Source organism: Panthera uncia, chromosome B4 (assembly GCF_023721935.1).
Source record: "Panthera uncia isolate 11264 chromosome B4, Puncia_PCG_1.0, whole genome shotgun sequence".
NCBI classification, from domain to species: Eukaryota; Metazoa; Chordata; class Mammalia; order Carnivora; family Felidae; genus Panthera; species Panthera uncia.
In genome coordinates, this window is record NC_064809.1 from 101,481,108 (window position 1) to 101,504,166 (window position 23,059).

Below are 23,059 nucleotides of genomic sequence, written 5' to 3' on the forward strand. Positions count from 1 at the left end.
TTGTAATACAATAGGGGATAATTTGGAGTTAAGGGATCTTGTATACCAGGGAGCAGCATTAAGCAACTGGGCAGATGAAAGGAAGAGACTAGGAAGTGAAATGGCTTTATCTCTGAGTTCAAGTGGTAGTGAGTGACTCTTAGCATTGGAAATCATTTGATGCGAAGCCTTTGGAAGGAATAAAGTAGGCTGCAGGTGTCAGGGGAAAGTCTAGTGCCTTGTTTCTCAGTTGAAAGGGAATAACTGAAGTGGTTATTTAACTTTTCTAAGTTCTGCATTACAGTTATCTCTGTTCTGTTTAGCCTTTATCTCCGGATTATTCTGTTGCTACAGAGTAAACTGGCAACAGCTTCTCAAGTTTACTATCCTTCCCAGGGGCAGGGGACATTCCGCTATTTCTCACCTCTGATTTGGGGATACACAATTTTACAAATAAAATGGCAAATGCTAAGGCAAACAAGATCGCATCCGAATTTCACTAGGGTGTAAAAAACAGCGAAAGCGCTTTTAGAATGTTAAACCCAGATAATAATTTATAGGGCCTTTGTGTTTTCATTTTCCCCAGCTTCCTCTTTCTCCCTTTTGTTTGATTCACGTCTTTACCTAGCTCCTCCTTTTGGCTTTCTTGTTTTCTCATCAAAAAAAAAAAAAAAAAAAGAATAAATAAATAAATAAAAGGACACAGAAACTCGAAGGACGCAAATTGGAAGGGAAGAGATGCAACAAGTCGGTTCTGTTTTCAGCTCCTACACCTGTGGGGGAGTCGGGCAGCAGGTGAATCCGAGTTCAAGCGGCCTGTCAATCACTCTCACGAAGCACTACTCAATTCTTTGCAACCTTTCTCCACTCCTCCTACCCTCTCAGCTGTGATGAAATCCTGGAGCAGTCCTTGCCCTGGAGCCGCTTGTGCTTTTAATATCCCAGGGCTGGGCCGAGTTTAAAAAATAAACGAACACCGCAAACGGTGCAGGGGCCTTGCCGCGAAGCCCACGACGGTGGGTTTCCGCCGCAGGCCAGAGGCGGTGCGCTTCCACCAGCTCGCAGTCCAAAGAGGAAGCCCGAGACGCTGCGCGCGACTTGTTTGTTTGAAAACTGAGTTGGGCGCGTCGGCCTCTTCCGAGGGCCGCTGGAGGGGGTCTGCAGCGTTTCCCGGGAGAGCCGCGGGGTCGGGAATGCACCGAGCGGCTGGATTCCTCACTCTGTGGCCCCCCACCCCTCACCCCCGAGCCCCAACACTCCAGCCTGTTGCTTCGTCCCCACCCCCTCCGCTCCAGGTCGGCTTTTCCCGGCAACTCCAGTGTGACTTCCAAACTCCTGGGCCCCAGGCTCACCTCGGGATCTGCCTCCGCCTCCCGCCTGCTCCCCGAGGGCCTCAGGAAGTCGCCAGAGCCCTAGTCTTCGCCCGAGAAGTGCACTCCGGACCGCGGGCAGCGCTGCCGGCGGGGGCCAGCCCGCGGCGATGAAGCCGTCCTGGCTGCAGTGTCGCAAAGTCACCGGTGCCGGGGGACTCGGGGGGCCCCTGCCCGGGTCCTCGCCGGCCCGGGGCGCGGGCACTGCCCGCAGGGCTTACTTGGCCCCCGGCCCGCGGGGCGCGCTCGGGGGTCGGGGCTGCCGAGCGCTGTCGTCGGCCGGCGGTGGCGGCGAGTACAAGACCCACTTCGCGGCCTCGGTGGCCGACCCCGAGAGGTTCTGGGGCAAAGCCGCCGAGCAGATCAGCTGGTACAAGCCCTGGACCAAAACGCTGGAGAACAGATACCCGCCTTCCACCAGTTGGTGAGTGCTTCCTTCGCCTAGCCAGAACTCTCACGACTTTTGGGCGACAGGGCTTATCGTCCCTTTCTCTGGGAATCCGGCCTTGTGTCAGGACAGGAAATCAAGAGCGGAGACGTGTTCAGATCTTTTCATTCGAATCTCATTTAGTTCCAGAGTCAACTCTCCTCCCTTCTCTTGAGGAATTCGCTTACCCATTATGAGCTGAGCTTCCTATAGACCAGAGATTTACCAATATGGCAGGACTCCACTTGGCATTGGAGATGTTCCACGGTCAAAAACAAGGGTCTGTCTCCACGGACAGCACTGTCTAGTGTAGGAGACAACCACGGAAACAAATAGGGAAGTACTGTCAAGTGCCCTATACTGCAGGGAGGAAGAGATTTGAGGAAAGACTTCAATAAAATCACACCTAAGTAGGGTCTGGAAGTATGGTTGTATCTTCTCAAGGTCGGCAAAGATCTAATTATTAAGACCAGGAGGTGGCTGAAATTTGGCTGGTAACCGTGGTTGCAAATAATTGTGTTGACTGGAGAGGTGGGGGAGTGGGCTGGCTGGTGAGTCAAGGGTTGGGAGGGGAAGGGATTTCTGTGTGTTGACCAGTAGATTGGGTTAGATCCATAGCCCTGTCGTGTATAGGGAGCTGTGATATGAGGTTCTCCAAAATTATGCACATATAGCCAGGTAGTGCTGGAAATCATGGTAGGAATACAATTTTTTTTTCTGCACTTGCAATTATAAGTAGTTATACACATCAGTTTTGCATTACAACAAAACATATACATTGTAGAATAAATGCCAGACTTGCCGGAATGGTGAGGCACACAGCTATGAGAGTTCAGAGTTCTGGGTGTTCTTTAGGCTATGTGCCTAATCCTAAAAACGTGGTTGCTCTCATCTTCCAGCCATTAGGGAGAGTTGTTTCTTGTAAAAGTTTGAGAAACACTACAGTGGACTTTCCCAAATTTCCAAATTCCCAGCAGTGAGTTGGGGGAATGACACAATCAGGTTTGCATTTGACAAATGTCTCCTTGTTGAGAGCAAGGGAGATGGAATGGAGAAAGGCCAAGCCAATAAGAGTCTGTTCTATATTGTCACTATGCCGGGTTCTCTCTTCAATGTTTGGAATATTTATGTTGTTTTCCTTTAGAATCTGAACACATGTTCTCTTCTAGTTCAGTTGTTTCAGTGGTGTTTGACTAACCCTTTTTAACAGGGCTAACAGTGATTCAAGCACTGTGTGTATGCCCATGAGTAATATAAGACCCCTGCTTTTTGGGAGTCATGGTGACTAACCGCATGGTCTGTGGAGCTAGAATACTGGGTTTGAGCTCTAGCTCTCCCAGTTACTGGCGGTGTGTTCACAGCCAAGTTATTTAATCTCTGCTTCCATTTCTTTATATATAAATGTGGAAATAGTATGAGGATTAAATGGGTAAAGATGTAAGACCCAAGACCATGTCTTGGATGAAATAGACCTTATAAATGTTGGAGGAAGAGTAGCTAGCTATCTTTGCACTCTTAAACCACAATTATTTTAGGAGCAGAAAACCCTCTTTGTGTTTCTCAGATCAAAACAGAAATTAAATAACTTTCCTAAGAGTGTGTTCTCAAAGGTCTGTGTCTGCATATCTGTCCTAAGGTGTGGTACTGAAATTATTTATGTGACCCTCCCCTCCCCTTAAAACCATGTGCAGAGAAGTTAGTTTTTCCAAGTAAAAACCAATGGGGGCCAGATGTAAGGCAGTGACAGTGGCAATGAAAGGGAAAGGACAGATTGTTAGAGGGTTTGGTTGGGGTTAGCAAGGGCCTAGGTGAGTGCAGAGAATGCAGAAATCAAAAGTTCATCAAGTAGACATTTTAGACCTGGAGGTTTTCTTTCTGTTTTTTTTCTTCTTCTTAATCTCTAATTCCTCGCCTAAATTTTCTAAAATTGTGTGCATAAAATGTTTTTAATGAGAATTTTTGCCAAAAGGTCTTTGTATTTTTAAAACTTCAGTACATTGTAGATCACTGACATTTGATAATACTGTAGCTGAACTCTTCATCTTTGAGCTCTTGGAATTGGAATCGCATGGCCAAACCTGTTTACAGCAGCCCAAAAGATCAAAGTGAATAAAGATAAGTCTTTGGCTTTGTATTTATTTCAGAAGAGTGATTCGATCTTACTAAAAATTTTGGTTGGCAGAGCAGATTTGGGCAGGGAAATCGAGGTGGAAGATCACATATCTAATCTTAAACTTCATCAATAAGACTTTTCAGTTTCAAGTAGAATCCATTACTGTGTTGGACACTTATTTGCAGACACTCCTCATTGGTTAACAGTTTTCTATAAAGCTAAATTCAAGGGCAGGATGAAATGTCTCTCTCTCTCTCTTTTTTTTTTTATCTTTATATCCCTAGGGTCTAGGGCAGAGCTGACATATGAGTTTAAAAAATTATAGTAAAGTAACAGAATGCATAGATTTGCTGATTTTTGCTACTATATGTCTTTGGGAGGTAGTAAGAGGATATAGGCACAATTTGATGTGAAAGAGATTTGCTTATTTTCTTCGAAGCTGGGGTCTTGGAAATGTGGATGTGGGTAGCCAAATCTTTAAGAAAACTGAGGAGTTCATAGGGTGCTGTAGCTAACTTCTAGATGGAGCTGACATACAGGGAGTCAAGATCTCTGATGCCCTTTGGCTTCTCTTTTTTCATTATAATCTTGTCTGTTTGTTTTTCATGAAAGTAAATTCCGCTCAGAATCTGCAGGCCTATCAGAAGCTCCAACATATAAATAGTAATGCATATTAGCTTTCACAGTGGCATAAACTACCCAATGGTAATTTACATATGCAGGAGTATAAACATGGGATAGAAATCTCTTTTTTTTTTTCAAGTTAGCCAACATACAGTGTAGTCGTGGCTTCAGGAGTAGATTCCCATAATTCATCACTTACATATAATACCAAGTGCCCATCCCAACAAGTACCCTCCTCAATGCCCATCACCCATTGTCCCCATCCCCCACCGAACCTGCATGCCCATCAACCCTCAGTTTGTTGTCTGAATTTAAGAGTCTCTTATGGTTTGCCTCCCTCTCTGTTTGTATCTTATTTTTCCTTCCCTTCCCCCATGGTCTTCTGTTAAGTTTCTCAAATTCCAAATATGAGTGAAAACATATGATATCTGTCTTTCTCTGACAGACTTATTTCACTTAGCATAATACCCTCCAGTTTCATCCACATTGTTGCAAATGGCAGATTTCATTCTTTCTCATTGCTGAGTAGTATTCCATTGTATGTATAAACCACATCTTCTTTATCCATTCATCAGTTGATGGACATTTGGGCTCTTTCCATAATTTGACTATTGTTGGTAGCACTGTTATAAACATTTGGGTATGCGTGTCCCTACAAATCAGCACTCCCATATCCTTTGGATAAATTCCTAGTAGTGCTATTGCTGGGTCACAGAGTAATTCTATTTTTAATTTTTTTAAGGAACCTCCACACTGTTTTCCAGAGCAGCCATACCAGTTTGCATTCCCACCAACAGTGCAAAAGTGTTCCTGTTTCTCCACATCCTTGCCAACATCTGTTGTTTCCTGAATTGTTAATTTTAGCCACTCTTACCAGTGTGAGGTGGTATCTCAATGTGGTTTTGATTTGTATTTCAACATGGGATAGAAATCGTTAAGGGTGATAGACTGAAGGAACTTTTCACTGAAGTCAATAGCCCTGTAAAATATATTTCTTTAAAAAAATTTTTTTTAATGTTTATTTTTGAAAGAGAGAGAGAGAAAGAGAGAGAGTGTTGGGGAGGGGCAGGGAGAGACAGAGGCACAGATTCCAAAGAGCCTGATGTGGGGCTTGGACCCGTGAGCCATGAGATCATGAGCTGACCTGAAATCGGATGCTCAACTGACTGAACCACCCAGATGCCCCAATACACTTCTGGTACTGTAATCTCTACAATCTTTGGAAAATAAATCCCAGGTATATGTAGGTGCTTTAGGAAGTTGTGAAGAACCACCTTTTTCTCAGTTTGGTGGTCAATTCACATTGTTGACACCTGGTTTCTGCGGTGATGAAATATCTATTTCAGAGACTTTAGTGGAAAACTATAGCCAAAGGGGAAGCAATTAGAATTCCTAGTAGTTTCTCTAATCCTGGAACAACAAAATGGATGTTTGGTTAGTTTCTCCTCACGAATTAGGATTCCTGCTGCCTATCCTGAAGTTGAAATCGAGCTGCCACCCTGTGATATAAAGATTAGGCAATCTACTTTTGCATTACACATTGTGGTTGACTCTTCTGTCTAGTTCATCAATTTATTCCTTTCTATGAAGCATTTACAATCCCATTTTTGTTTATTTTTATTTAAACAATGTTCCATGATAAGACTCTCATATACTATTTGATTTAGAATTTAATATTTATTAACAGTGACTATAAGCTGAAAAGGAAAGACTCCAACTTAATGCAGATTATTAGAAAATGGTTTCAGGTTGGTTAACATTTCTATAATGGAGTATAGTTTTTTCAACATGCAAGATCTCACTTACTAGCTATGAGATAAAGGTTGTTTAATCCCTCCAAGTCTTAAAATGGTTCATAGAGTTAAAGATATCAATCATTAACTTACTGTGTGGATAATACAGAGAAAATTGTGGAAAAGGTAGTGAAGAAACTCACCACATAGTAGCAGGGGGGATGTACATTGACTAAACTATCACAGAGCTATTTATTTAGAATTGCAGTACATACTATTCAGTACAATGGTTAGTGGTGGATTTAACATAGTCTTCTCTAGAAGGATCATGGGAGGAGTCTTGAGGAAATGATATTTAAACTGAGATTCCAATGAGTAGAGATTAGACATGAGAAGTGGGGAGGAACATTCCAGGCAAAGAACACAGTATATGCAAAGGCCATGAAGTATGCAGTGGCTCAGTAGATTGTAGAAACTGAAAGAAGACTACTGTGGCCGGGGCTTAAGGAATGATGGGGAAATTATCAAGAAATGGAAGAAAATAGCCATATGGTGAATGGCCTTGTGAGTCATGTTACAGATTTTTTTATTTTTTTCCTGGTACATAATAAATCATATAATGCATGACCAAAACATGAATTTCCTACTCTTATTTCTGCACTGGAAAAAAATAGTTATGAGTTCAACTCCAGTTCTGCCACTTACCTTGGGCCAGCTTCAATACCCTTATTTGTAAAATGGGAATGATTGTAGTATCAATTTTTTGGGATTATATGGGGTGGAGAGGGGCTTGTAAAGTGTCTGAGACTGTGCCTGACACACAATACTAGGTATGAATGTCTTTGGATTTGGGCAAGATATTCCCATAAGCTAATGTGGTCTAGGAGGTTTTCAGAGAAATGTTAGCGTTTGAAAATAGGACTTAGGAAAAAACTTTTTGTGTGTGGGAAACAAACATGACAGGCACAGAGGTTAGAAAGAATCAAGTGTGCTTAGAGAATAATGTAGTAGAGCAGTTGGCTTGTAGAGGTTATTTTGGATTGTCCCCTTTATCCCCCTTACACATTCCAAGATCCACAGTGGATGCCTGAAACCATGGATAGAACTGAACACTTATATACTGTTTTTTCCTATGCATGCATACCTATCATAAAATTTAATTTATAAATTAGGCTCAGTAAGAGATTAACAGCAACTAATAAAATAGAATTATAACAATAGCCTGTAATAAGCATTATGTGAAAGTGGTCTCTCTCTCTCAAAGTATCTTATTGTACTGTACTCACCTTTCCTCTTGTGATGATGTGAGATGATAAAATGCCTCCAGAATGAGATCAAGTGCAATGAATGACATAGGCACTGTGAGATCACATTAGGCCTGAGATTGACCTCAGGTAACTGAAACACCAGAAAGTGAAACCACAATTGGGCAGGGAAGGCGGGGCACTACTGACCTCGGATTCAGAAGGTAGTTTCAGGATGGTTTTAAAAATCTTGGAATAATAAGAAAAAGGGATTTGCATTTATGTCTTAGGCTACAAATCACAATCTGACTGTAAACCTGAAGGTAGGTTTTGTTTGCCCCAGGTGCTGAGTTTTTGTTTATTTAGGTAGTTCTCAGTATTTAAACATTGGAAGATTTTATTTAAAATCTACATTTCTATTAACAATTCAAGTTTTGGTCTTCTTTTGAAAAAAAAAAAAAAGCGGAATATCCATCTGCAATGGGCAACACTTGGCTGGAACTGAGTAGCCCCTATGGAAGGCTAAATGAGACATCATGACTTCCTGGCAGCGGGATTCAGGGAAGGAAGGAATTTATGGTAACTGCAAGAATTTGAGTCAGATGTCCAACTGGAGCAACTGATTGTGAAGTGAAGGTTAATGGGTTGAAAACTGGGTGGAGCTTATGTAGAATTGTAGATTTAACTATAAGTTAAAAAGATGTGAGAGTTAAAGCCTGTGAATGTTGAGTGGAGAGTGGGGTGGAGGGGGAGAGAGGGAGAGGCAGAGCAAAATACTAAGAAGTGAACTTAGGAGACAAGTAGAAGAAAGAAAAAAAATACCCCGTAAGAATGGATGAGACTTAATCAAAGAAGTAAAAGGAAGAGCAGGATATTTTAGTGTCATGGAGCATGAGGGAGAGAAGAGATAAAAATAGGGGAAGTCAGTAGAGGTCAAGGGCTCTGGAGATGTTTTGAGGCTATTGAGGATTGAACAGGCAGTTTTGATTCAGAAACCCTCAGTGACTTTTCATAATGTGGTATCAATGTAGAGATGGAGGCCAAGGCGAGAATAGTGCGTTACAGAGTGAACCGATGGCGGAGGGGTTAGAGACAGGTACGGAGACCAGATGACTGTGTGTGGAGGTACCTGGGTTATGTAACTTTCCTCGCCATCTTTACTTTTCCTTCCTCCCCTTTTAGGAGAAACTTCTGACTAATGGCAGAAGTGATGAAATCTGTGACATAGGAATGAAGGGAATTTTGCTTATTCTGAAACCCATTCCTCATCAGCAGCTCTCCCTGTTTTTGCAAGTTGAACTTTGTGTGGTTTCTTATCTTTTTTGTTTGTTTAGATACTAGAAGTTCATGGAAGAAACCCAATGGAAAAGCCTAAATGTTGAAATAAAGAGCTACTCAGGCAATCTGTATGTTCTTGATATATACTGGAACAATTCTATTAAGCTAGATATCCCACATTTGATTGTGAGTTTGACAGGGAAGATAGGGAGACAGTTGAAAAGGGGTGAAATAATTAAAATTTGTTGATTTGTTAAGTTATTCTGGGGTTATTAGGCATCATGTAAGTAACTGGTTCAGAGGGAAAAAACGTTTTTTTATTCTTGTATTTGCAACTTTTCTGAGTTTGACTGTGTTTCAAAGGAAAACAAATAAGCAAAATATAATGTGGATTTTTATGTAACCGGGAGGTAATTTAATTTCGCTACTGAATCTTAGTACTTTGGCAGTCAACTGGTTAGCCACATTAAACTGTTTGGGAATTTTTTTTAAAACTTATTAAGAGTCTGTGACGTTTCCTTCATATTTATCAGATTTTATTAAAATGATACTTAATTCTGGTTTGAAGGTGAGAGGTTTACCTAAAAATGAAAAATCGGTCCCCTTTTGACAAACTCTAAATGAAATGAATTTATTCATAATATTGTGCACAGTACAGGCATATTTAAAATTTAAATTATCATTTTTTTTATAAATACAAAAAATATTTTAAGAAGGTACATGGTCAGCATGAAAAATTGCCTGCTGGAAATATAGTCCTGCAGAGTAACCTCATCAAGAAAGACCAATTTTAAAAGATGGGCCTTATTTTATATTCTGAAGGTCAGCAGCTTGAGGCTGTGCCATATCTAATTTTCTCAGTCCTCATGCTGCCGAGCCTTCAGGGCAGAAAGAAGTGAACTACAGGAACGCTGCAATTACATAAGCAAGGATGGATTGCCTCACAAATGGCACAATCAATGAACAATGGAAATTCAATCGGCTGTGACCCGATCAAGTACCAGGTGTAGGGGAAAATCCAAAGGCTTAGCACCTCCTGGAAGGTGGCTTAGTCTTCCTTTGTTCATGCTGTATACTATTAGTTGAGGGGAAGAAATCCAGTGGTCGAAGTTATTTGCTTCTGCTGTTACCTCCGCTGCTGCTGCTGCTGCTGCTGCTGCTTCTGCTGCTTTTTAAAAAGAATTCCAGTTTGATAAGCAACAAGCAGCAACTCATTGCTTTCCATTGTGGTGTGACATTTGCAAGAGAAATATGTAGGAGGCTAATGAATCTTTGTGACAATATATATGAATCTAAGAACCTCTTTAAATTGTAGTTTTAGAAGCACATCTGAATGTGGAACTCAAATCTTTTAGCTAAACCATGTGGATAGAGAATTTATTATGACAGATTCTGTGTGCTTGTGCTAGTATTGGGGCCAAATGAGGTAAAGGACAGTGCATGGAAAGGAGAGGCATTCATCTTATGATATCTAGGAAAACTGAAGTTTAAGAATTTTAACTTGGAGGGGCACCAGGGTGGCTCAGTCAGGTAAGCCTCTGACTCCTGGTTTCCACTCAGATCACGATCTTGTGGTTTGTGAGTTTGAGTCTTGCATCAGGCTCTGCACTCTCAGTGTGGAGCCCACTTGGAATTGTCTCTCCCTCTCTCTCTGCCCTTCTTCCACTCACTTGCTCTCTCTCAAAAATAAATAAATATACTTAAAAAAAAGAATTTTGAGTTTGAAATAGTCCAGTTAAAAGTCCTAGAATAGCTAATAACAACAACAACAATAATAATAATAATAAAAAGAAGCAGCACTTTCAGATTCTAAGCTAGAGAGCAGTAGAATTTAGTTTATGAATTTTAGGTAAATAGTGAATTTTACTGATTTAAAATATAAATTTTTCTAAGTGGAAGGGAAGCAATTAATTTCCATAGGTCTTTGACTTAAAAGCTGACTCTGGACAATAGGAATAACTTCTCCTTAGGTTTTGATATTAGAATAAAAATATTTCCCAAGTATAATCTTTCAAGACCTCTCTCCTAAGTGGATACATTAGCTAGGTAAAAGAACTTTAGGAAGATTTAAAAAAAAAAAAAGAATGCTCAGTATCTACCTTAGACATGACCAATATAGATATTTGTAAAAAAAAAAAAAAAAGTTGGTATGATAGATAGTAGTCAAAGGGATATAGCATCAGTATCATTGACTGTTTGCTAAATAACTGTAAGCAAAGCATTGGAACTTAGAAAAGTCCATTTTTGTACAAATCTAACTTTGCTTTCTCTCCACAGTTTTTCTTATTTTTACAGGGTTGTATTGATTCTCAGTTGAGAGTTAAGTGCTTTTCTAAACCACAGATGCCCTGACTTTGCCTTCCTCCCTACTCCCTGCCTTCATCAAGGCCAAATGAAGTTTGCCAGTTACCAATGGGAGTTTGTTAGACACCTGATTTTGGTGGGTAGGAGAAAAAAAAAATCAAGGATCATTATTAGTGGAGAAAACAAATGATTCCTAGAGATTAGAATTTTGGTTCCAGTCTTTGAACAGTGCTTTGCCCAAAATAATTGTAAAATGGGAGAATTATAAAATTAGTCTGTGATGGTTATCATTAGTCAGTGGTATCTGTTTTCTACTTCAGACATGCAGGGGGATTGGATATCCCCCTATACCCAGGGTTATATAGTTAGCTTTGGCCAAGGCGGTGAGAAGAGGAAGGTGTGTCACTTCAGGGTGAAGCCTTTAGCTGTGAGTGCTTCAATCTATAGTTCTCCGGTCTTCTCCACCATCGTGGAACACGTGTGTAATAGATGTAATCTGGATTGCTGAGCAAAAATCATTGATGTCAATGCTTTGGGGAGTCCACCCCGCAGTGAAGTCGTATGAGTAAGACATAAACATTTGTTTTTGCAAGTTACAGAGAGTTTGCAATTGTTACTGCAGTGCAATCCATCCTGTCCTTTTGACTGAGAAGGAAATAATAGGAAATAATATTTCCTCAGCACAGAGCCCCACACGGGCCTCGAACTCATGAGCTGGGAGATCATGACCTGAGCTGAAGTCTGACGCTTAACGGACTGAGCCATCCAGGCACTCCTCAGTTTTTTATTCTCATTTAATGGGTGTGGTAATGAAGATATGGAGAGTTTAAGAAACTTGCCTAATCTTATAAATCTAGTAAGTAGCAGATACAGGATTTGAACCCAGGTAGTCTGAGCTTAGCATCTGTACTCTTTCTAAATACATTATAGTGTTTCTGTAATAAGAATCTCAATCAGGGGCGCCTGGGTGGCTCCATCAGTTGTGTCTAACTTTGGCTCAGGTAATGATCTCACTGTTTTTGAGTTCGAGCCCCCTGTGGGGCTCTGTGCTGACAGTTCAGAGCCTGGAGCCTGCTTCGGATTCTGTGCCTCTCTCTCTCTCTACCACTCCCCCACTTGTGCTCTGTTGTCTGTCTGTCTCTCTCTCTCTCAAAAAATAAACATTAAATTTTTTTTTAAAAAGCATCTCAATTAATTTTAGTTTTTCTTTCTTTTTTTATCCCTTCTCCAAGGAAACCACTAAAAGTAATTTAGAACATCTAGATCTAATTCCCAGAAACATTTGGAAAATATCCATACTATATATATAGAATAATACGTTGATACTCTTTGAAAAAAATAAACCATGTTTTATATGTAAAATATTTCAAATGTGTACCACAGTCTCAAAGTTGGGGGAAGAGAGGCTTTATATTAATTGTTACCTATCTTAGAAATTTTTCTTGGACTCTAGAAAGCAGTATTAATCTTCTCTCTAAAAAATGCTCTGTTGGTTTTCTGGCTTAAGGAAAATCTATAATGACCACATTATTCATTGCTTGCAGTATGCTTTAATATTATTTTTATTAGAAGATAGGAATAGTCTAATTAATTCATCTAAGTATGAATATTTGAACTTTTTTTCCCTCTAACCTTTCAGTAAAAGAAAATACTTGACTTCTTGTATGTTTGTAATTATGGAACTTATTGATTTTGTTTACTGCATTTATTACTGATTTACACATTGATTTACAGTATTCTTTCCTGTGTTTCTTTCGTTGCTTTCATCTTGATCCTAGTGTGCATGGACAGACCTTGATAAATGGCTTATGTTAAGTGCAGAGATGAGTTTCTCAGGAATCATACTGCATACAGCTTATATATATATAATATTATATATCATAGATTATCTGATTATATATGGTATATAATATTATATGTCATCACATACATAATCATATACATGATTATGTATGATGTATAATATTATATAGGATCATATATATGATTATGATATATATAATTTATATTATATATATTTTTAAAATATACATACTTTTTAAAAATTTAGTACAAGGACAATGAGTTGTAGGCTCTCCCACTTACTGTGTTATTGCATAGATGTAACAAACTTTGGGGAACACGTGATGTAAAAATGTTAAAATGCTTTCTTTGAGTATTTAGAGGATGTGCCACATTGGAATTTGGGATGTTTGTAGAGTCTGTAATGGATTGAGAAGGGAATTCACATGTAATTGTTCTCTAGCTCATGCCTGAGCTTTTCCATTCTTTAATACTAACAACTATGGCAATACAAAAGCAGTTAACTAATTATGGAACACTTACTGTGGCTCAGGCCCTGTGCTAAAACTACATATGTATTCTTCGACTCCTTCCAACACCTTATGAAATAGATATAATGCACTTTTATAGCTCTGTAAACAAAAGGACAGAGAGATTAAGTGACTTGCCGTATAGTGGTGGACTTAATTTTTCAACCAGTTGGGTCACACTATGAAGCACAATTTCTGTAATGAGTTGTAACTGCACTCTTTAACTTCTGTCTGGTTGTCCTGTGACTGTTTAGACATCAGGACCTAGAGGGTACAAAAGAATGAGAACTATGTTACAGTTCTAAAAATTTTTAATCAGAGATGTAGTTTCCCTTTTTGTCCTGTGTCAATTGTGCTTCCATGTATCTTCCATTCTCTCATTTTAGAGGAATTGTAAATCTTCACCGCTTTCCCAGAATCAACTTTTACATGTGTTCTTGACTAAGTGTTGTTTTTTCCCCCTAAAAATCACGTCACCTTGAATCTTATTTCCCTTTAAGTAGTTTGGCAAAGAATAACTCAGTACTCATTTCCATCCACTATACATCCACTTGATAAGCTCACACTCCGCGGATACTTTACCAGCAATTTAACCAATCATACTAGGTAATAGAAGGGCAGGGATCAGGATTCAGTCACCTTTATATCCACAGTGGAATGCAGATAACCTTGTGGATATCAGTTGCTCTGATTTAAAAACTTTGCCATGTGCAGATGTACTTTCTTAATCTATCTTATATTCGGGTTCCTATATAGATTGTAGGTAAATATTACCTGAATCATCCATCCTACCTGAACCCAAAATGACTTATGAATCTTCTTTCTATCAAGGCATCAAAGAGTTTGAAATTTTTTTTTTTCCTCCAAATTTTTATTTAAATTCCAGTTAGTTAACATACAGTGTAATATTAGTTTCAGGAGTAGAATTTAGTGTTTCTTTACTTACATTTAACACCCAGTCCTCATCACAACAAGTGCCCTCCTTAATACCCATCACCCATTCAGCCCATCCTGTCACCCAGCTCTCCAGCAACTCTCAGTTTGTCTTCTATAGTTAAAAGTCTCTTTTATGGTTTGCCTCCCTCTCCTTTTTTTTTTAATGTTCCCTTATGTTTTTGTTTTGTTTTGTTCCTTAGATTCCATATATGAGTGAAATCATATGGTATTTGTCTTTCTCTGCCTGATTTATTTCGCTTAGCATAATACTCTCTAACTCCATCCGTGTCTTTGCAAATGGCTAGATTTCATTCTTTTTGATGGCTGAGTAAATAGTCCATTGTATGTACATACCACCATTTTCCATTCATCAGTTGATGAACATTTGGACTTTTTCCATAATTTGGCTGTTGTTGATAATGCTGCTATAAACATTGGAGTACATGTATCCCTTTGAATCATTATTTTTGTATCCTTTGGGTAAATACCTAGTAATGCAATTGCTAGATCGTAGAGTAGTTTTATTTTTAACTTTTTGAGGAACCTCCATTTGTTCTCTAGAGTGGGTACACCAGTTTGCATTCTTCATGGGTCTAAGTGCCATTATGAGGCAGTTGGCTTTCTTTGCTTCTCTTTAGCTCATTTATCTTTAAGTTGTAGTAGAGACTATTTTACAGTCAGCATGAGTTTCTAGTCATCGAGCCAAAGACACACATATTACATGGAAGGAAAATACTTTACTTATGTGGTACAGACCCAGTGCCCATGTGAGTAGGGACTGAAAAAGTTGTCTCTCTGGAACATACCAGATTCCCAGTTTCAGATTTAATAGTTGAACCAATAACATATTACCATATTGTCAGTTATTAGTCATTTTGTAGTCAATAAGTTAACCAAATAAACCAAATTTTATTGATCAAATGAAAATTATTGCTTAAAAGTGATAAAAGACAAATACTGAATGGCCTCACTTATAGGTGGAATCTAAACAAAACAAAACAAAACAAAAACCTAAGCTCACAGATACAGAGAATAGATTGGTGGTTGCCAGAGTGGGGAGCGGAAGGGGGTTGGATGAAATGGGTGAAGGGGGTCAAAAGGTACAAACTTCCAGTTATAAAATAAATGTCATGGGGATATAGCATGATGACTATACTTAATAATACTGTATTGCATATTTGGAAATTATGAAGAGAGTAAACCTTAAAAGTCCTCATTACAAGAAGAAAGAAAAAAAAGACAAAAATTTTGTGCGTGGTGATGGATGATAACTAGACTTATTGTGGTAATGATTTAGCAGTGTGTACAAATGTTGAATCATTATGTTGTATACCTGAAGTCTATATAATGCTATATGTCAATTATGCTTTAATTAAAAAAACAATAAAAAATAAAAAAGTGATAGCAATGAGATAACCTAAAAATATTATATTTCTAGGACACATATGGTATTGCCATAAATAATGATACAAATCTTAATATTTTGTTATTTGGAGTAAAAGCTGAATATATTCTGTTAAGCGCTTACATTTTGAAAATATAAAACTGATTTTTATTATTGTTTTATTTATTTTATTTTTTTAACATTTATTTATTTTTGAGACAGAGAGAGCGCATGAACAGGGGAGAGTCAGAGAAAGAGGGAGATACAGAATCTGAAACAGGCTCCAGGCTCTGAGCTGTCAGCACAGAGCCCGACGTGGGGCTCGAACCCACAGACCGCGAGATCATGACCTGAGCCGAACTCGGACGCTTAACCGACCGAGCCACCCAGGCGCCCCTTTATTAGTGTTTTAAAATTCTGGGTCCTGACTGTTTAACACCTGCTACATGTGTCTACTAGAAACATTTCATTATTTCGCCTGAATATTTTAAGAGCTATTTGAAACGTGATTTGTAATTACACGATTAGTCGATCTAATTTGATGACATTTTCTCTTATCTAGGTTTAATTAACTTATAAAAAATTTAATTTTTAAATTTATAATCAGTAAAAAATATCTTTAATTAGGAAGATTTTCCTTTTTTTAATTACATATCTAGTTATTTCAAAGTCTGTATCTGATGGAAATAATAATACTCTTAAGTCAAAATTGCTTAAATCCTAGAAGATGATTTTACTCTATATGTGTGTATTTGTATGAGTAAGTGTGCACACACGTGTGTGTGTGAGTTTGTGAGTGAGTGGTAAAGTGTTACAGAATACATAATATATTATTACAGTAATGATAACAATGCATCGTTACCATAGTTATTTAATTTCTCAAGCACATACGTTCTGAAAGAAGAATTTAGGGAAGATTAAGTACCTTGTTCATGTTTACTTGGCATGCAGGTGGCAGATCTGGGATGAAAAACCAGATGTGTTAGACTCTGGAGTGTGTCAGCATCTCACTGTATCATAATTCCTCTCCAGTTAATCCTATTTTATCCTCATAATACCAGTGTTTCAGATTTAAAAACAAGCCAGGCACATATATACATATATACACACCTATATGTTTGTGGTCCTACTATATTTATGAGTGGAGTATTTTTGGCTCTAGAATTTATTTATTCATTAACTCATTTGTTCCTTCATTCATTCTTTCTTTCTCTTGTTCATTCATTGAACATTTATTAAATGCCTTCTACAATCCAGGAGCTATTCCAGATACTGAATGAGATTCCAGATAGATTGTAACTTTGAAGGGCAATTTCATACATCAAAGGAAAAAAGTGTGTTTGCGTGCAATGAGATAGCTTTCATTTTCCTGTTTAAAAAGAGTAATTATGAGTGCTATGTACTATCTAGTTACAATTTTTGAAAATATGGGTAATAAAATTTGTTTTATTTGACAATTGACTCTACCCTGAATTACCTTTGACTGTTGAGGTGTGAATAGGTAGAGTATAGAACCTCACATTTTGGTCAACAGAAGCCATTTTCTGACTAATGAATCTTTTCATAGATAAGAGAATCAGCCATTTTAAATTTTATCCATTTGTACAATCTCTCATTTTCTGCTAGAGGTGCTAATACACAGGAAAGTGAGGAGAAGACAAGTAACAACAAAGAAAATAAAGGGAAATAATGGGCTTAGAACCAGCTAGACGATGAACTCTTGGTTAATTGAGTAAACTGCACTGTATTCAAGTTTCATATTATGGAAATGTTAATGGGAAATGTTTTATTTATGAATATAATACATATGTAGATATTGGGGACATTGACAAGGATAAAGCAAAGATACAGTTTGTGATATTGTTCTCAGATTATTTTGAGGATAAGGCTAGGGAAAAAGGCATAATAAAAATTTTAAGTTATGTTCAATAGTATCTAGTCCAATTAGATGATCTTTGTAGATATGTCCATAGCATGCATGCTTGTATCTGAGTGTAAGGTTGTTTCGGTGACGAACGAAGGTGGGAAGTTGGATGGGACATAGTAGGGTTTAATTAAGAGAGCAGAGGTTTTATGATTACAAGGCCTAGGTTTGAGACCTAGGTTTGAATTGACATGGCCTCTTCAGTGACATTGCTTTATTAAAAATAATTTTGATTAGGGGCACCTGTGTGGCTCAGTCAGTTGGGCGTCCGACTTTGACTCAGATCATGATTTTGTGGTCTGTGGGTTCGAGCCCCGCACTGGGCTCTGTGCTGACAGCTCAGGGCCTGGAGCCTGCTTCAGATTCTGTTTCTCCCTCTCTCTCTGCCCCTCCCCTGCTGATGCTCTATTTCTGTCTCTCTCAAAAATAAACATTAAAAAAAACGACTAAAATTTAGGTTTATGCTTTTTTTTCTCCATAAAGAAGCAGTAGTTCTTTAAATTCTTATTGGGTAAACTCAGGAAAGCTGAAATAGATGGAAAATCGGCTGTATAGTTCAATATCTCAATACATTCTCAGTGTATATCTTGGTATATTTTGCATATTTTCCTTCAGCCTTTTTATTTCATTTAAAATTTTTATTTTGTAATGATTGTACACTCACAAGAAGGTACAAAAATAGTGCAAAGAGATTTGTTTGTGCCTATCCCTCAGCCTTTCCTAATGGTGATGTCTTACACAACTAGTATATTATCAAAACCAAAACTATTATATTATCAAAACCAAAATCTACATTGGCACAGTACAATGAACTAAACTAATAAACTTTAATCAGATTCACCAGTGTTTGCAGGCACACATATTTATTGTGTATGTGTTTTGCTTTTTAAAAATCTATATGTCTGTAAGTCTGTTTGACACTCTAGGTCTCTATTTTTGTTCTTACAGAAAAATGGAATTATGCTATCCCTACTATTGATAGGTCTTTTTTCCACTGCAATAAGCTATATTTTTCCATTCTTCTATTCTTCTATTCAGTGATTTTTAATGTTTGCAGAATGCTTTAACATATTGGATGAATGTTATTTATTTCACAATCCCTTCATGCTGAAATTTAGGTTGTTTCTCTTTATTGTTATTATAAGCAGGCAGATATACTTACATCTTCGGATACAGCATTCTGAAGATTTCTCTGTCTCTATCTTTCTCTGCTTCTTTCTTTCCTTTCTTCTTGCTGATGAATTCTTAGATTTCTAGATCAAAGAGATATTATGCCCTTTCTAATATAGAGTCAAATTTTTTGTTCAAAAACATTAATACTGTGAATAAGGTATCACAACCTTCTTCCTTATGAAATATCTGAAGAATAAATAAAGATAATAATCTAGTGGACATCGAACACCGGGCTTTGTAAAATCTTAATGTTGTATCACATTTCCTTTAAATCTTTTTGTTTTAAGCAGGAAAACAAAATTGATGCCCCCTTTGTAGCTCTGCCAACTACACAATCTTTGTAGAAACAATCTCAGAATAATTTATGTAGCTCAGTGGGAAGAAAAAGCTCTTTTCAGACATTCTAAGATGACTGATTGTATTCCTCCTCTTTAATAAGAGCTTGTATTAAACATCTCTCTGTGGACATGAGCTAAGTGTTGTGCAGAATGAGTTAATGAACGTGGTGTCTGTGTTCTGGGAGCGTCAGCTGTAGAGGAGAGTTTCATCAGAACATTGTGGTGTGTAATTCTACATGAGTTATAGCCTTAAAGAGAAAGAAATGGATAGCTAAGATGAAAATGCAATGTGAAAATAGGAAAAAATATACACTCCTAACGTTCTCATGGTTAGAGCACATTAGTTTCAATTCTTACCTATTTCTCGCCTCACTTCCTATTTCTCCTTAACCAGAGTAAAGTAACACCATATTAACAAATTAGCTTCCTTCTCCCCTGCGTGGTCCTGGGGCCACTATCTCTCTTCTCCTTTCCTCCCCTCTTCCCTTTTTTTTTTTTTTTTTTTTTTTTTTTTTTTTTTTTTTCACTTCTTCATTGTTGTTATTATTATTATATTCTGAGAGCTCTTTTTTCTTCCTTTCAACCAATACTGATTGACATTGGAGGTGTACCTTCTCTTCTGTCCCTTCCTGGTTCTCTGGACAGTTTTGAGGTTCCAGGGTTACCTTCTTGGAGACCTTTTGAGCACCCTGATCTGTAAGTCTGGTTTTCTAGGAACCTGCCCCAGATTGGAGTTTAGTTCCTCATGAGCTCATCATGGCTTGTTTCTTAGTTGGTTGATTGAGGACCTCTGCTCCTAAGAGTATGCTAAATACCGTCTTGAAGAGGGCAGAATGATGCAGTTTACTTTCCTTTAAAATGTTCTTTTAAATTTATATTCATTTATGATTATATTTCAATCTTAATAGATTTGTGCTTTGAAATTCAAATGTATTTCGATTGTATCTTTAACATTTGACCTTTAATATTAATTCATTATAATTTTCTCTTTTGTTTTTTATATTAAACTGAATCCTATTTCTGTTTGCTTAAACCCTGTTTTTCCTAGAATAAAATAAACCTGTATTTCCTAGAATAAAATAAAATATTTTCCTAGAATAAAATAAACCCTGTATTTACTAGAATAAAAATGAGGCAAACAAGGCAAAACGGTGTCTTTACTTTCAGCTTTGAATTTAACTGCCGGACATGACTCACAGTCTGTGGATCTTTAAAATCCTTCATTCATGCCTTTTCTCTTCATTGACAGTGTGGATCCAGTTCAGATAACAGGTATTGATTTCTTGAAAGTCTTTCTTTCTATTCTTTTTTCCTGTTGGCTGCATTTCTCACCTTTGGCAATTCACTCAGTTTTAATCCGAGATGATCTGGCAGAGATGCAGATGCCTGGGCTGTCCTTTCATGTTGAGATGGGACAGTCTGTGGCTAGGGCTGGTGGATGGGGCCAGGTTCTGCACACACGTACTCATGTATAAAGGATTGGTAGGGCTAAAGAATGTCGCTCTCTTTGTGTTAGGTTTTTCTGTTAAAATAATTGTCCTATAGAGAGATGTGCTTTCCAAGTACGTTTACAAAAACAATATCCCTAGTGGTTAAATTAACGTAAGGTTATTATGCTGCCCCAAGTAGGCAATTACCCAATTTGGAGGGTTTCCTGGAACAGTCAGTTGATACTGCTCAAGGCCAAGTATCTGTAATTTAGATGAGATGTCCCTGTGTGAAGAAAGTAATGTGATGCCCTCCTCAAAATGCTTAAAGCCTTGTCTGTTTGTGTGCAAGAGTAGTCTTTGGAGCTTGTCATTGTTTTTACTGAGCGTTTACCTCATGAGGCTCTTTTTCTTATTTGTGTTAATGTGTCAGAAGAGTACTATTTCAATTCACGTTCATTCACACTTGCAGGCATTTACTTAAAAATAATTATTGAGCATTTGCTGTGTGCCATTAATGAGCTAGCATGTGGTCTCTGCGCACAGGAAACAGCTTCTCGTGAAGGTTCACGAATTACTCAAATAAGCAGACAGACATGTAAAATTGGAAACTCATCACATTTTCCTTAGAGGCAGAAAGCACTGGGCTATAGTCTGCCATGTGTTAGTTTTATAATTCTGGAGAGTTATTTGACCTCTCTGAGGCTCATTTCTCATCTATAACATGGGAATAACAGTGTCTTCCTCAAGGGATAGTGTGTGGATTAAATGATTTGATGCATATAAATTTCCAGATGCAGAACCTGGCATACTGGCGATTAACAAAATATTATTTCCTTTTCATACTTCAAAACTGTTTCTTTTTCTTCTTATTCCAGGTCTCCCTTAAAGACAACATAAACTTGGCATCCAGAGATGGGGAAAAAAAAAAACCCTCAATTTTCTTTGATGTCACTCTTCCCCTACTTCTAGTTCCTTTTTAATTTGTTTCTATAATAGTTCCTCTTCCCCCAAGTTTTCATTACTTACTTTGCCTTTCTTGGCTAGTCAGTATAGATCCTAGCTGATTCCATTTCCTCCTTTGCCTCTCAAGACTGACCTGAAATCCATTTCTAAGCACAGCATTCTCCAGCTCTGAACCCTTTAATGGCCTGCCCTTCCTTAACTAGGCATTCCAGGCTTTTAAGATAAGGCTTACTCTCATCTTCGTTGCTTTAGTTCAGGTTATGCTCCACGCTAAACACACTTCTCCTATTTCAGCGGCATTAGTGCACTTCTAAACCAGAACCTGAACTTTGCCTACTTTTTGCACATGTTCCACTTGCCATTGCCATTAAAGAATCATATTTCCATTAATTTTCAATGCTGCCTCCCCTCAACTGCCTTCACTTTTCACCCTTTTAGATAAAAGCCAGTTGAAAGATTTGCACAAGCCCAAAGAGATGTCAGAGCATCCCCCTTCTCTTGATATCCTCAGTTCTCAGCCACATTGTCTATACTCCAGGCTTTTCTCTCCCTTATACCCCTACATATCCTTTTCCCTTATACCCCTTATATCCACTGCAGGGGGCCTCAGTCCTCATCACTGTATGCAAACTGCTGTCCCCAAGATCACCAGTACCTGTTTGTTCCTTAATTCAATGGATTGACTTGAAGTCCTACCTCATTTGATCTCCCTTCAGTATTTGACTCTGGGGACCACCTCTGCCACCTCTAAATTCCCTACAACTGCAGTGTCCAACAGGAAAGTTGGTAGCCATATGTGGCTATTTTAATTTAAGTTTAATTTGAATTAAGATTAAAATTCAGTCCTGCAGTAACATTAGCCAAGTGTGGCTAACTGAGCACTTGAAAGGTGGCTAGTGTGACTGAAGAACTAAATTTTGAATTGCATTTACTTTTAATTAATTAAAATTTAAATTTAGCCAGCTACCTGTGGCTATGCAATTGAACAGTGAAGGTACAGAAAACTTCCATCATCACAGAAATTTCTGTTGTACAAGGCTTCGCTAGAGACAAGACTGGCAAAGTTTTTAACAGGTCAAATGGTAAGTATTTTTGGTTTTGCGGGCCAGATAGATTCTGTTGCAAGCACTCAGTCTTGCTATTAACGAGCAAAAGCAGCCACAGAGAATACAGAAACAATGGAGTGTGGTTGTGTTTCAATAAAACTTTATTCACATAGATTGTGGGCCAGATTTGGCATGTGACTATAGTTTGCTGACTCCCCTTGAGCCCCAGTTTCTTTGATATGCATTCTTTTCATTCTCTTCCTCTTTTTCTCTAAAATTCTTTTTTCAGTCTTCTGTATTTCTCAAACCCTTCCCTCCCTTCCATCTCTATCACCACAACATTATTATTGCAAAAAAGTCTTGAAACAGTTGCCCTCCCCTTATGTCCTGCGTCAGCCCCAATCATACCCATTGCCACAAAACTGTGCTTTCATAACTTATCTAATCCAGTTTCCCCATTTGTAAATGTGTATAATGATAG

The 23,059-nt window shown here is 38.2% G+C and overlaps 1 protein-coding gene across 1 annotated transcript in view; it reads left to right on the forward strand.

The window, feature by feature from the left end:
* Positions 1-851: 851 nt before the first annotated feature.
* ACSS3 (acyl-CoA synthetase short chain family member 3) overlaps positions 852-23,059 on the forward strand; it is a 163,348-nt gene continuing 141,140 nt past the window's right edge. The window contains exon 1 of the mRNA XM_049626009.1: positions 852-1,773. Coding sequence (XP_049481966.1) covers positions 1,460-1,773 — 314 coding nt within the window. The 5' untranslated portion in view covers positions 852-1,459. The remainder of the gene's footprint in view (positions 1,774-23,059) is intronic.